At 42.1% G+C, this 13,545-nt stretch overlaps 1 protein-coding gene across 1 annotated transcript; it reads left to right on the top strand.

The window, feature by feature from the left end:
* Window positions 1–12,998, top strand: cav1 (caveolin 1). Its single transcript, XM_078256502.1, has 3 exons — window positions 1–357; window positions 1,318–1,485; window positions 10,832–12,998. Exons 1-3 carry the CDS (start codon window positions 322–324, stop codon window positions 11,171–11,173), a joined length of 546 nt encoding a protein of 181 aa, XP_078112628.1. The 5' UTR covers window positions 1–321; the 3' UTR covers window positions 11,174–12,998.
* Window positions 12,999–13,545: the final 547 nt, after the last annotated feature.

Raw genomic sequence — 13,545 nt, 5'->3', positions numbered from 1 at the left:
CACCACTTTAGTTTGAGATCACGTCAGTCTCTCCTCCAGTCTGGCAGATTGCAGGGTGGCTCTTCTGTCTCTGCTCACAGGTGACTCCCCGGGCTCCGAGGACGCGCTCTGCGGGATCCGAAGAAACGCCGGAGGTTTCCCCTCATAGCTCTGGCATTCAATTCTAGTCACGTTCAGCGAAAAGGGCAGGAATTACATGACTATACAGGTCCCTGAGAAGAGCCCCATTCCTCTCAGTTTGCCTTTACGCCTCCCACTCGGCTTCCTATATTGTCTTCTTGTCTGTTTCACCGCGCTAATCTGTGCGAAGTTGAGGGAAGCATGACAGGAGGACTGAAGGACGGCGAAAAAGAAGAGGTACAGTATGGTTCTCATGCAGCTGGCACATTTTTTGTTGAAAGTTTTTAGCTGACATGGATTTTTCTGCATCGAGGAGCTGATTATTCTCGCTCATAATTTGCATTTATAAAGAAAAATTTGGATGTGTGTTTGTTTTTTATACTTCAGAGCACGTCTCAGTCTTATCTTCTTTTTTTGGCACCTAGTCATGAACGCTTCTCCCACACACGCTGGGGGAATGTGAAGAATCATTGAGTGTACATTAGCACGTGTGTGTGAGATTTGTACCTGCTAAAACCTTTATTAACCCTCAGAACAACCGATGGTTGTTTTTACGCATCAACCATGAATGTTTAGATGTTCGTGCGTAAAAGCACCAAGGAGAGTAACACCTTGTTCTAAATCAGGAACATGCTTAAACACTAAATAATGAAGCAATACGGTTGTGGGTATAAATGAGAATGTGCTTCAAAGATTCACGAAGGACAGAGTAGTACTGTGGGCACCAATGACGTCTTTACGCACTCCGTTTTTGAGGCAATGGACACGGAAACCCAACCTGTTTTCAAACATTTTCCTCAAATCTGTCCATATTTTCACAAGTAAGATAATTGATATTCCCTATTTGTTGAATAACATTTTCAAAATAATTTCAAAAAACCCTAATCAAGAGAGAATTATTTAATATTTGGAATATGCGCTTTTACGCATTTCTTTAAAAAGTTTGCTATGCTCCCATGTACATGTTGAATCAACTGTATGTCAGTTCAGGATATTAGATTTCTCTCCGGGTGGCGAGGACACCTTGTGGCTGGATCGAGGGGTGTGGTGCTTCACTTTCTATTCATTTAAACCCATCCCTGTTTGTGGGGCAGGCTGGTTACTCACAGCTCCAGTCTCTCTCCCTCTCAGCGCACTCCACACTATCCCTCCTCCTGTTCACTCTCTTCTTTTTCTGCCTCCTCCGGATCCTGACAGGAGTTTCTGCATTCTCCGTTCATCCGAAAACAAGGGAACATATACAAACCTAACAACAAAGACATGGACAACGACAGTCTGAACGAGAAGACGATGGAGGATGTCCACACCAAAGAGATCGACCTGGTCAACCGGGACCCGAAGCGCATAAACGACGATGTTGTCAAGGTGAGTCAAAACTGGAGGGCTGTTAACTTCTGAGCTTTGTATTTGGGGTTAAACGTGCAGCTGCTGTGTACTTTTCTCTATTATCGTGGCAACTGAAACCATAACGTCACCAGAATACCTGTTGCAGAGTTTGCACCTAACTTCTGCTCAATGGAACCGCCTGACAATCACTGTAAACTGAGCCGAAATGTAGGAGCTGTCAAACTGGCGTTATATGCGGGTGTGCGCGTCAGAGGCGCACGGCAGTTCTTTTGCGCACTGTATTGGGCGCTGTGGATCCTGCAGTGTTCCCCCTCAGTGACTTTCCCCTATTAGGAAAAAAGGCTTTGGAAAGGTATTACAGCCCATTGAGGCGATACAATAGCAAGCTATGCGCGTGTAAATATCTGCGCGTCTGCACAAGCAGCAGACTTCCTAACTTGAACATCCTCGCTCCAACAAAGGAAACATTGCCAATTTCCTGTTGTTGGAACACACATTTCCCACAGTCCTTGTTGCACACGGCTTGCTGTTGGGAAAGTAGAATTCTTTCCATAAGAGAGAGCAGCCTGCTCGCATAAATACGGAGTGTTTATTTTGTTTAAAGGAGTTAGCAGAGGGAGAGAGGTTGTCAGGAGCAGAGGAGTGGTGCGCTGGAAGCCACCTGACGCGTCTGCATGGTGGCGGGGAGCAGCAGCTGTATGTGCCCGGCCGCCCCTTCTCTCCAGCTGGGGCAGTCTTTTTCATAAGAGTGGGGTCAAACAGCTCGCTGCATGGAACATGAGGGGTCAGCTCTTTGAAATGCCTGAACTCTGCCTTGTTAAAACAGGGAAACACCCAAGTAGCCGAGTAGTAGTCTGATGGGATATCCCTCACCACTCCCATCTCTCCTCCCTTTTTTCCTCCCATTCTACTCCTCTCCTCCCTCTCTCCCTTCTTCCATACATGCCTGTAGTTCAGATGAGCAAATGTCCATGTGTTGATCTTTATTGGCTGCTGCTAGCTTCCAAATGATTAGCACAGTCTGACATTATTGACTAAGTTATTTGGAAAGATGATCCTTAGTAGATAACCCTTTACTGTTGGGGGACTGTCATTGAAATGTCATTTGATCTAGCTACTGATGACGCTGAAATATTCAGAGTGAGTAGAAAAGCACATGTGAGATTCATTGTGTGAAATGATGACATGTGTCTAAATGTGACTTCCCCACATGTGAAATGCTGATTCACATGAGATGTCTTTCATTTCACATGTGAATGTGATTTTTTTTTTGTCTGAAAACCACATGTGCCAACAAGTACATTTTCCTCATGTGACAAATATGTGAAATGTATGGAAATGTGTTTCATATGGGATGAATTCCCATTTGCAAGGGGAAAGAAGACACATTTAGTGCATTGGAGTATGAACAAAGGAGATACAGTGCTACACAGTCTTGCTTATGATCAGCAGCTATACAGTATATCCTTCTTCCAGTTCTGCCACATGAACAGCTTCAAGCGACTTTGCCTGTTTCCCTGCGTCTGTCTCCACTTCTTCCACCAGTCTCTGCTTTCTCTCCCTCCCAATTCTCCTCCATTGTGACAGTGAGTCAGACTCTCCTTCCAGTCTCAGAATAGAATGCAGCTCTATGATTTATCCCGCCCCTCTCTAATCAACTCAACAGACCGCTGGTAAAATTATCTGAAATCACATGTGTGCATACACTGTAAAAATTAAAACTGCTGTAGGGAACTGTTGAGAGCCTGAGACTTCAAGTAAGTCCATTTACTCAAGTACTGAACTTACAGTTCTGATGTACCTTTAGTTTATTTAAGTATTCTGATGTTATGTTATACATCTTCAGTCCAAGGATTTACAGCTTCAGTAACTAGCTACAGATTACTTTTTTTTTTAAGTATAATGAGCACGTGAAATACAACACATTCTTATACTCAAAGTTAAACCACCCAACAGAATGTTAAACTGCACCTTGGCCAACTACAATTTTGAATGCAGGACTTTTACTTTTAACAGAGTATTTTTACATTGCGCTATTGTTACTTTTACTTAAGTAAGACTCTTAATACTTCATCCACCATTGCTCTGAACTATTTCGAAAAACGGAATTTCCTTCATACAGACTTAACAAACTCAAACATTATTTCGAAAAAACCTCTGACACATGTAGAGAAATAACTTGCTACCGCGAGGAACCCAAAGGTGCTCACTGCCTCCGTCTGGATTTCAGAATGAAACTCTGATCAGCCTGTAGGTCTTACAGTGTGCTGTACACAGCTTCACTGAGGTGCTTTGAGGTCAATGAAACAGTCCTGCCAAGTGGAAGCGTGTGTTCGGTGTGCCCCAATGAAAAGCACAAGCAGGGAATCCCTTCCAGCAACCCTCATTCTGCAATCCGCCGTGAACCCCCGTCCCCCACCCCCATCCCTAACCACACACAGCACTCACACGTAAATGTGTGTACTGTGCATGCAGACGTGCTGTATGTGGTGTGCGCACGCACACACACACTGCATTCTTGTAAAAAAAGGAATATAAGCCAGCCTCCTGTAGCTGCTGCAGCTGGCCTCAATCACCTGGCCACATCAAACAAGTTCCATTACTAACATGCATGTGGAGTTTGCCTTTTCGAAGAGAGCCTTTTTCCCCTCGAGAATTTGTGGGTCTTTATATAGCAGAGAGGAGGGGTCAGTGGAGTGAAAATGTCCCCACTGGAGACATTATTTTAGAGGGCATTGTGAGAAGTTTGATCCAAAGTCCTGATGGTCAATTTGAAAAGTGTAACACCACTCCCTCTGGGACTGCAAAGTCCATGATTGGTTGACTCTTGATCATATTTTTACTTGACCACCTCATTCTGGGATGTTTATCTAATTATAAGTTTATAGTCATCATTGTGTGATAATCTGTTACCTCCAGTTTTAACGATGTCTGGGCTTTTGTCACAACTACGCGACTACACACTCCTCTGTGGGTTGAGACACTTCATGCTTATGAAACTCTTTTCAGACCCAGTGCAGGGGGATTTGTTTCCAGCCAAATGTCATGCAAATCTAACAGAATTATGAATACATCACAAAAATATACGCAAAAGAGGGGTTGCGTCGCACAAATAAACTTCCAAAAAATGTTTTTCACAGATTGATTGAAATCGATTAGGTATTTTTGCAAGTGGTTATTGCTAAAAGTTTGGATTGGGATACATTTTTATGGAGGGATTAAAAAAAAGTGGTTTTGTTATTGCGGAAGAATTTGCAAAACGCAGAAAAAACCTTTTATTGTCAGAGCTTTAATATGAGATACATAAACTTGTGTTCACTTTCTAATTTTTGGTAGATGCTTTCTGAATCAAAAGTACACTGTAATGAAACAATTTAAAATGCAAGTCATTGGTGAAATGAGCCGGCTGTCTGTCTGTCCGTTGGTCGCATACTGTGTCTCTCCGCTGCCAATCATCCTAATCTCTCTCCTGAAGCAAATCAAACATTTCCTCTGACTACTAAAGCCCTCAAACCAACAAAAGAGTCCATTAATGTGCTACAGTCTGACCTTCTCCTCCAGCGACCCACTGTCTATTCAAGCATAGTTGACAGCCTGAAGATAGAGCTCTGGAAATAGCACATCGCCTTATTTACTCAATAATACAGTCGCCTTGCCAACTGGTCACATGCTGACCCTGAGACTCTGTCATATCAAACTCTGATTGGACCACAGAGGCCCATGCTTTGACCCAGCATAACTGGACTGCTGCAGTAAAAGTAGACAACGTTTTGGTGTTTTTAATGCTGTTTATACTGTAGATGTTTACATTATTGCATTTCTTCATTCAATAACTGCTAAATGTTGAGGACTCCAGGAAACTGTGGACTTTTGGGATCTTCAAAAACATCCTTACTTTGATCAAAAAGTAGTGGATTCCAGTTTCCTTTGGACAAAACTCTTCATATACCATTAGAGTAAATGGACATTTCTCGATGATATTAGTCACATTGTAGACAAAATCCAAACCTCATATTTGAATACAACAAAATAAAACGCAACAAGCCCTCTTTAGAGCCAGTGATTGGTTTGTCCGTTCTGGGCTACTGTAGAAACATGGCGGGCTCCGTGGAGGTATATGCTGCAATGTAGTTACTGAGCATACTGCTCAAGCGTCAACACACTATGAAAACATATACATATAACGCGACATTATAGTGAATAAATATTAGGTTAAATGCAGCAATACTTAAAATTCATCATACATGAAGACGTGACTCACCTTATAAGCAACGAGATGTAACCCTAACCTTAACCTTAACCCTTCACAGCTACCTAGCTGCTAGCTGCTTAAGTGTTGTTGCTTGCACGGTATGCCAGTTACATTCAGTAACCACAGGACATTCCAGCATTTACCCTCCGTGGAAGAGGACCGCTCCTTTTGTACTGTTGATATGAAGGGCTCACTTTAAGCTAACAAAAAAAAATTCTTAGTTTTGTGTGACAAATGAAAACATAGTTATTATTCTATTCTAGGGCTGGGTATCGCCAATGAGTTTCCAAATCGGTTCGAATCCGATTCACAAGGTCCCGATTCTATTACATGTTCAATTTGACTCAATATCAATTATGTTAGGGAAATTGAAGTTATTATACCAATCTTGCTTGGATATAAAAGAAACTCTAAGAGAACTCATGTCGTAATTTGTACAAGCAAGAAGCAACTCCTTAATTTAAAGTCAATTGAACATAGTGGCCAAACAGTGGAATTGCAACTCCTGGCCCTCCTGGCCCGTCACGGAATGCCCTACTACATACAGTACATGATGGAAAATGGCACATATTGAAAGATCGAGTTCGAGATTTTATTAATCGATATAAGATCACACGAAGATCTATTTTAATTGGAGAATCAATTATTTTAACCCAACCATATTCTATTTCTGCCAATAGATCCCCCTAAATCCTACACACTGGTCCTTTACGTAGCAAAAAAACCTCACATCTAACCAATTCTGAAACTGTTGAACCTAAAGGGGATTTGTTTATAGACATTAAAGTGCCAAACTTAAGGTAATGATGATAATTTTCCTCATGATGTTACAAAGAGAACAGTATTTAGAAAACTAAAAGCATGGAAAGAAAAATGCACCAAACAGCTTGACTTTATGAAGTCAAACCTCTCCACCATCCTGCTGTGGTTGTGTTTGTGCCTCTCTGCAGAAGGCCCTCATTTAGTCTCAATCAAAGTTCTGGAAACTGGAGTAGAGTGGGTCCACTTTAAAATTTGTAGCTGTGGAAAAATTAAATGGACGGCGCGCTGGTTTTGTGGCTGCAGTCAGATTTATATTATAAGGCTTTCGTGAGCTCTGCTGTGAGAAACGTTTTATGCTGCTGCTGAGTAAAATAATTGGACTTCTCTCTATGTTCTTACTGCCCTGGCAGATTCTTTTCACGTAGTTAAAGGAATTGTTTGTTTTTGGGGAAATGCAGTTATTTTGCCAAGTTAGGTCAGAAGATCGATGTTGCTCTCATATCCATCAGATATTAAAGGGACAGTCAGACAGTTCTATATGTATTCTATATATTTGAGAAAAGACAGACATATCTATGGTCAATATCTACAACACTGGGCAACTCACATCAAAACAATCTAAATTGATAATTAGCACTACAAGGTAGGAGAAAATATGTGCATTTTGTTTTGGGAACTGTCCCCTTAAGCTGGAACAGAAACGGGGGTGTGTTGAACACCCTTTTGTGTGCGCAAGCGCTCTGCCTTTTTATTACCACAAGTTTACAGACACGTCTCTGCTGATTGGGTATCACCTGTGACACAACCAATAAACGAGAGACGCACCCACCAAACGAGAGAAAACGTATCTGAAAGCCCGTTGCACAACGTTGCACACCGTTTCACACAGTTCCGAGGAAACATGCCGTTAAACCAGGAAACCGTAGCAACACGGTGCACACTGTTTCGAGGTTGAACGTGCCCCTGGAAACAGTGGAAACAGGAAGCAAGAAGAATTGGTCTACCAGCGCCTCTAAAGATCACTTATTAATTTGTTTAATCTAAAGTGTGGTTTTATGGCTGGAAATGTGCCGTAGTAGTAGTACGTAGTAGCTTTGATTCGCATAACCCCTTTGACGTACAAGTTGTACGCACAACTTGGTGTTTCTACACTCTGGTTTGCCCGCTTTAACCATTACAATGAGTAAGTTAATTAGTGAGCTTCAGAGGTGCTGGTTACCTTTGGACTGAACCAAGCTAGCTGTATCCAAGGGGGTAAGCCTACGGCGCCATTTTGATGCTACCAAGCCATCACCTCCCGTTAGCATTCCATTGACTGCCATTCATTTTGACGTCACTTTGACAGAGAATAACTTTACATCTGAAGCGTTTCAAGACTCTATTTGTCCATTGTTTATTTCTAAAGAAACACAACAATGTATAAAAGGCTCCATTACCTTGTACCTCACGTTATGATGATTTTTGTAAAAATAGGCTAACGATTGTGTCATAACCGAGACTTACCGTATAGTACAGGAGAAGCTCACAGGCAGTTACGACTTACATTCGCTGTTTAATTACTAATGTTAACTAGCATTTTAGTTAGCAATAATTAGCCTGTGTCCATGTTATCTCCTAACATATACCTACGCTCTCCGTCTCTGCAAGATACAGAATGATTGAGATTTCTCTTGGCACAGCTACCAGAAGACTTCCAACTTTCAGAAAGGTTGCTCACGTCACATTTACGTCGTCTCTCTCAGTTGGAGGCTGCGCAGTAACGCTCAGCCCTCACCGGAAAAGTGCTTCTAATATCCTTCACTGGTCTCCAGCCAGAGCAACGGAATCTGTTGGTCCATTTTATATACAGTCTATGGCTGTATCTCCTTGCTTACGGTTGTTAAGCTAAGCTAACTGGCTGCTGGAGCCTGCTTAACATTTTATATTAGCAGACAGATATGAGAGTGGTATCGGTCTTCTCTTCTAATTTTGGACAATAAAGCAAATAAGCGCACTTCCCAGAATGTCTAACTAGAATTTGATTCCATTTTTAAAATAGTAAAAGTAAACCATAATGTGCTTTTAACAGTCAGCTTGTGTAAGTATCATTCTGTTTGAATGATGTTGATAGTACCTCACTTGGGAATGAAACACTTTTCCATTTCACTGTCAGTTTGACACTGTATAATATCTGTGTGACTTATTGATATTACAGCCATTAGCCCTCAGTAGCCCAACTCTAGTCTGTTAGACGAGACACAGTTTCCAGGTAACTGTAAAATAAATATTGACATTGACGTGGAGAGGATGAGAGAGAGAGGGAGAGTCTGTATTGTGTTTACAGTGTGCGAGTTGCCACTTTTCCGTCCGTTCCTTAAATAGTTGCACTGGTGGGGTCACGGACACTTGCAGAAATTGTTACATTTAAAGGCCTGAGAGCACTATGTTTTTGTTCATCTTAATGGGAGGTAGACGAGGGGCCCAACAGATCAGTGTTTGAGAATCAAGGCCATGTCTTCGTCTTTGGATTTTCTGCAGAGGAACTTTGAGTTTCTGTGAGGTTGCATTGTGTCTGTCGTTTGACCATCACTGGTCACACTAACTGTGCAGTTATCCATCTGTGTATTCCACACAAAAAACAGAAATGTGAAACCCACCACATCCTGTGCACTACAGAATTTATCCTAACAAAGACAAACCACACGCTGAATGTTTACGACGGCAGCTTCTCAATTTAGCCTGATAATTATTTGGATATCAAACAGTGACATGGTGTCTTTAAACCGCCAAGCAGACAAAGTCCTGACACTGTTTATTGGCTGCATCTGGTCCATCTGTGGCCATCATTTAACATAAGAATAGCTGAAAATGTAACTTCTCGGGCGCCCGGATAGCTCAGTTGGTAGAGCACGCACCCATAGAGGTTTACTCCTCAATGCAGTGGGCCCGGGTTTGACTCCGACCTGCGACCCTTTGCTGCATGGCATACCCCCTTTGCTCTCTCCCCCTTTCATGTCTTCAGCTGTCCTATCAAAATAAAAGCTGAAAAATGGCCCCCCAAAACATAATTACTTTAAAAAGAAAATGTAACTGCTTACTTTGTTCAAATTTAGCCTCAGAATGATATTTGTTTTAGTCATTACGGTCATCTATCAATCTATCTATCTATCTATTTATCTATCTATCTACATATCTATCTATCCATCTATCTATCTACATATCTATCTATCTATCTATCTATCTATCTAACTATCTATCTATCTAACTATCTATCTATCTACATATCTATCTATCTATCTATCTATCTATCTATCTATCTATCTAACTATCTATCTATCTATCTATGCGATGATGATCAAGATGGAGACAAAAATCCTTTGCAGAAAGCAAAGCAGATGCCAGAGATAGTGTGTAGAAATCAGTATTTTGGGTGGGGCAGTGTGTTGGTGAGTGGTGTGCCAGTCACCACGAGGAGAGATGTGAATCCTGCCAGGAATCCTACCCTCCATCTCAACAAACTGACATAGACACAGGGAGTGAAGCAGCTGATTTATGAGGAAATAATGAAGGATTATAAAGTATATGTGATAGTTTAATTTGCACCATATTAGGGCTCTTGTGAAATACTGTTGGCGGTGGATGAAGGTATTTGCCAAATCATAGCGATGAGTCTACTGTGAGTGAAGGTCTCTGTATACAGGACAGTACACGTTAGTGTGTGATGGTTACTTGTATTTTCTTTTCACTTTACAATACTGAAAACATATGTGGTACGTACCTCTAGTGTTATAAACCTATGGCAGTTTCAGTTTTATTTACCAAGGTGTTAAGATAACCATTGATGAGATTCCTGCTGCCAAAACAAGACATTTCAAAACATCCTCTTGGTCTTTGAGAAATTGGGATAAACACTTTTCACTATTTTCTGACACATTTCATAACGTTTAATCGAGAACATAATCAGCAGATTAATTGATAATGAAATGAATCGTTAGTTGCAGGCCTAGTGGAGGCATTTGATAATGAAACTATATCTTTTAATATGGATCACAGGAAGAGTAGTTGCTGCCAACGTAACAGCCAAAGGGATCCAACTTGACAAGAAACTAGAAGTGCACGCGGAGAGCTTCGATCTCCGCCAAGGCCATGCCCTATCTCGCAATGTCAACAAAAGTGAAAAAGAATGTGTGTATCTGCCCCGTGATTGGGATCCGCTCTAAAATTCAATGGCTTCTTCCTTGTCCATGCTACACCCTTCCACCAAGCTTCATGAAAATCTGGCCAGTCGTTGTTATGTAGATAACAATGATTTTAGATGCCAGAAGTGTTTTTGCCAACAGTGTCTTACTCTTCCACTTCTTCCTTTTTTAGGTAGACTTTGAGGACGTGATCGCCGAGCCTGCAGGGACCTACAGCTTTGACGGCGTGTGGAAAGCTAGCTTCACCACCTTCACTGTCACCAAGTACTGGTGCTACCGGCTGCTGACGGCGCTGGTCGGAATCCCCTTGGCGCTGATCTGGGGTATCTTCTTCGCCATCCTGTCCTTCATTCACATCTGGGCCGTGGTGCCGTGCGTCAAGAGCTACCTGATCGAGATCCACTGCGTCAGCCGCGTCTACTCCATCTGCGTGCACACCTTCTGCGACCCGCTGTTCGAGGCCATGGGCAAATGCTTCAGCAGCATCCGAATCCGCACAACCAAGGAGGTGTAGCATCCACAAAGACGAGGAGGAGGATTAACGGAAAGAGGGGAGGGAAGATGGGAGGGCTAGAGCAACACAGATGGAGGGAAAAGTCAGAGCAGTAAAGAAGAAGAAGAAAAACAGACCTCTGGAAAACGAGAGGTGAGACTTTTCCAGAGCTGGGCGGGGTTGTATGGAAGGGAAGGGGCGTGGTCACATGGCATCTGACCCCGCCTTTTTTCCACCAGCTGTTTTTTCTCTCCAGTGTTGGTGTTACCAAACGGGTGGGCACAGGAAATCAAAGGGTCGATCTCCGGGGTTTTTGTTTGTTGTTATGTTTGTGTTTTAGTTTTTTTTTTTAATATTCCTCACTATTAACTTTGTCAAGAAAGCAACCAAGCTCCGTATCTGTTTTCTGTTAGTTTTGCCACATGATGTAAATTCTTCCATTCTTACCGTTTCAGTGGATTGCTTATCACTTCGATTGATTCATGTGAAGAGGGGATGTCAGGGTGTATCACCATCTTCTCTCGCGATTATCGTGTTTGTTTTATGGAGCCATTGTGCAGGGCAGGATGGGTTGGTGTCGGGGTCAGGAAGGTCAAAGCAGAGAGAAAATGAGCGATGCCAAACTCAGCAAAAACAAAACAACCCCACAAGCCAAACAGCACAGCAACACCCCTCCCTCTGCCCCCCATGACCTCCATAACCACACACCCACCCCCTCCCTCCCTGCGCCCGGCCTCCCAGCAGTCTGACACACTGAACCTGCCCTCGTTCCTGCATGCACCTGCGTCGCCTTAGCCAGCAACTCGCCGTCCGCCACCGCCCCGCCACACAGCCTTACAATGCAGAAAAGATCTGCAGCTCAGCTCACTCGCTCTGTGCCTCAGCTTCTTACTTCTCCTCCAACCTCAAACAAAAACAAAATTCCAGTGTGACAGAGAATGTTAGCATTTGAATTTAGCAAAAACTATTCTTTCTGACCAATTTAGCCTTTCATCTTTCAGTGAAGCTAAATGCTTTTAAATGCACATCACCATAGTTCCATAGTGAATGTTTTTTGTTTCTACAGTATGAATATGAAGAACTTTGAGGGTTTACCTTCATTATCATTGTTTTAATACCCTGTATGTACTGTATAAGTGTTGATGCAGAAAATGAGACTTTACAAGCTATGGCCTCATTCCAGTGCACTAATCTATGGGAAATTATTGTTAGTGAATAGCACTAATGAAGATCGCCTGTCTTTATTTGCAAAGGTAGTAGAGTACTAGCAGTTACTGTTGCACACACTGCACTTAAGATGTGCAGTTACAAGCTTGTGTGGAGTTTTATTTTTTACGCGCTGTGGTACTTACACAGGTTAATGCATTGGAATTAAGATAATGTGAGATGGAACGTGTGATTTTGAATGCATTTTAATGTGTTATTTGGTCATAAGTTTGCTCCATCCCCCTTTTTTGTCTTCCTAATTGTTCTTGTTGTTGTTCTTTTTAATTCCCCCTACTTGTTGGTTCTGCTGCCCTGCTTCTTGACTGTGGACACGATGCTGAAAAGCATCAAACTGATGCCTCCCAACCCAGAGATGGGTAAAGAGAGGGACGGTTGGGTGGGGTTTATCCAATGGGGTGGGTGGGGTTATGTTTTATTGAGACACTAAGCTCGCTTTGACTCCGTCACCTTCAGTCTACCTGCTGTCTTCTCACAGAGATGGTAATATCATAGCACCTGTTCCTTGAATTGAGTGTTTTTAAGCTCCAAAGGTGATATTTTTATAAGAAAATATGTTTTTCCTTCCTTGCTTTTAATGTACATTATCACGCTGTGCACATTAAAATTTAATATAATCCAGTGTGCATTTGTTGTTGTTTTTTATAATTTGTTTTACCAAGATGGATAAAGTGATTAACAGCATGTGACTCTTATTAATGGCAGATATTCACAGTAGATTTTTAGTTCTTTTTTACTTGTGATATTGAGTCATAGCAAATCTAATTGTGTAACGATTCACAGTAGATACTTGGTGACTGGTTTCATTCATCTGTACTGCAGGAACCAGCCAGTTAAAGCTGCTCGTGGAAAAAAAATACATAAGAAGTTAAAGCAAGAGCAGCTGAACAAAAAATTCCAGCAGCAGCCCCCTCCAAACCCTCCGTAGTATTTGTATCTGAGTCTGTGTAAGTAAAGCCTTTAGCGTTGCTCATGGGCTTCTTTTTTTTCCATAGCCTGGCACAACATTTCCATGGTTACTCGATAAACAAATGAAAGTGTTGGGCAATGATCATGAGACTGGAGTCAAGTCTCTTGGCTGCATTCAAGTTCATTTCTAGCAAAGGCAGGCACATAATTATGCCGCCTGAGGCAAGCCTGGACTCTCGCTGAAAACTGTTGTTCAATGG

The sequence above is a fragment of the Sander vitreus genome, chromosome 8 (assembly GCF_031162955.1).
Source record: "Sander vitreus isolate 19-12246 chromosome 8, sanVit1, whole genome shotgun sequence".
NCBI classification, from domain to species: Eukaryota; Metazoa; Chordata; class Actinopteri; order Perciformes; family Percidae; genus Sander; species Sander vitreus.
This window is presented reverse-complemented; position numbering and strand designations above follow the sequence as displayed.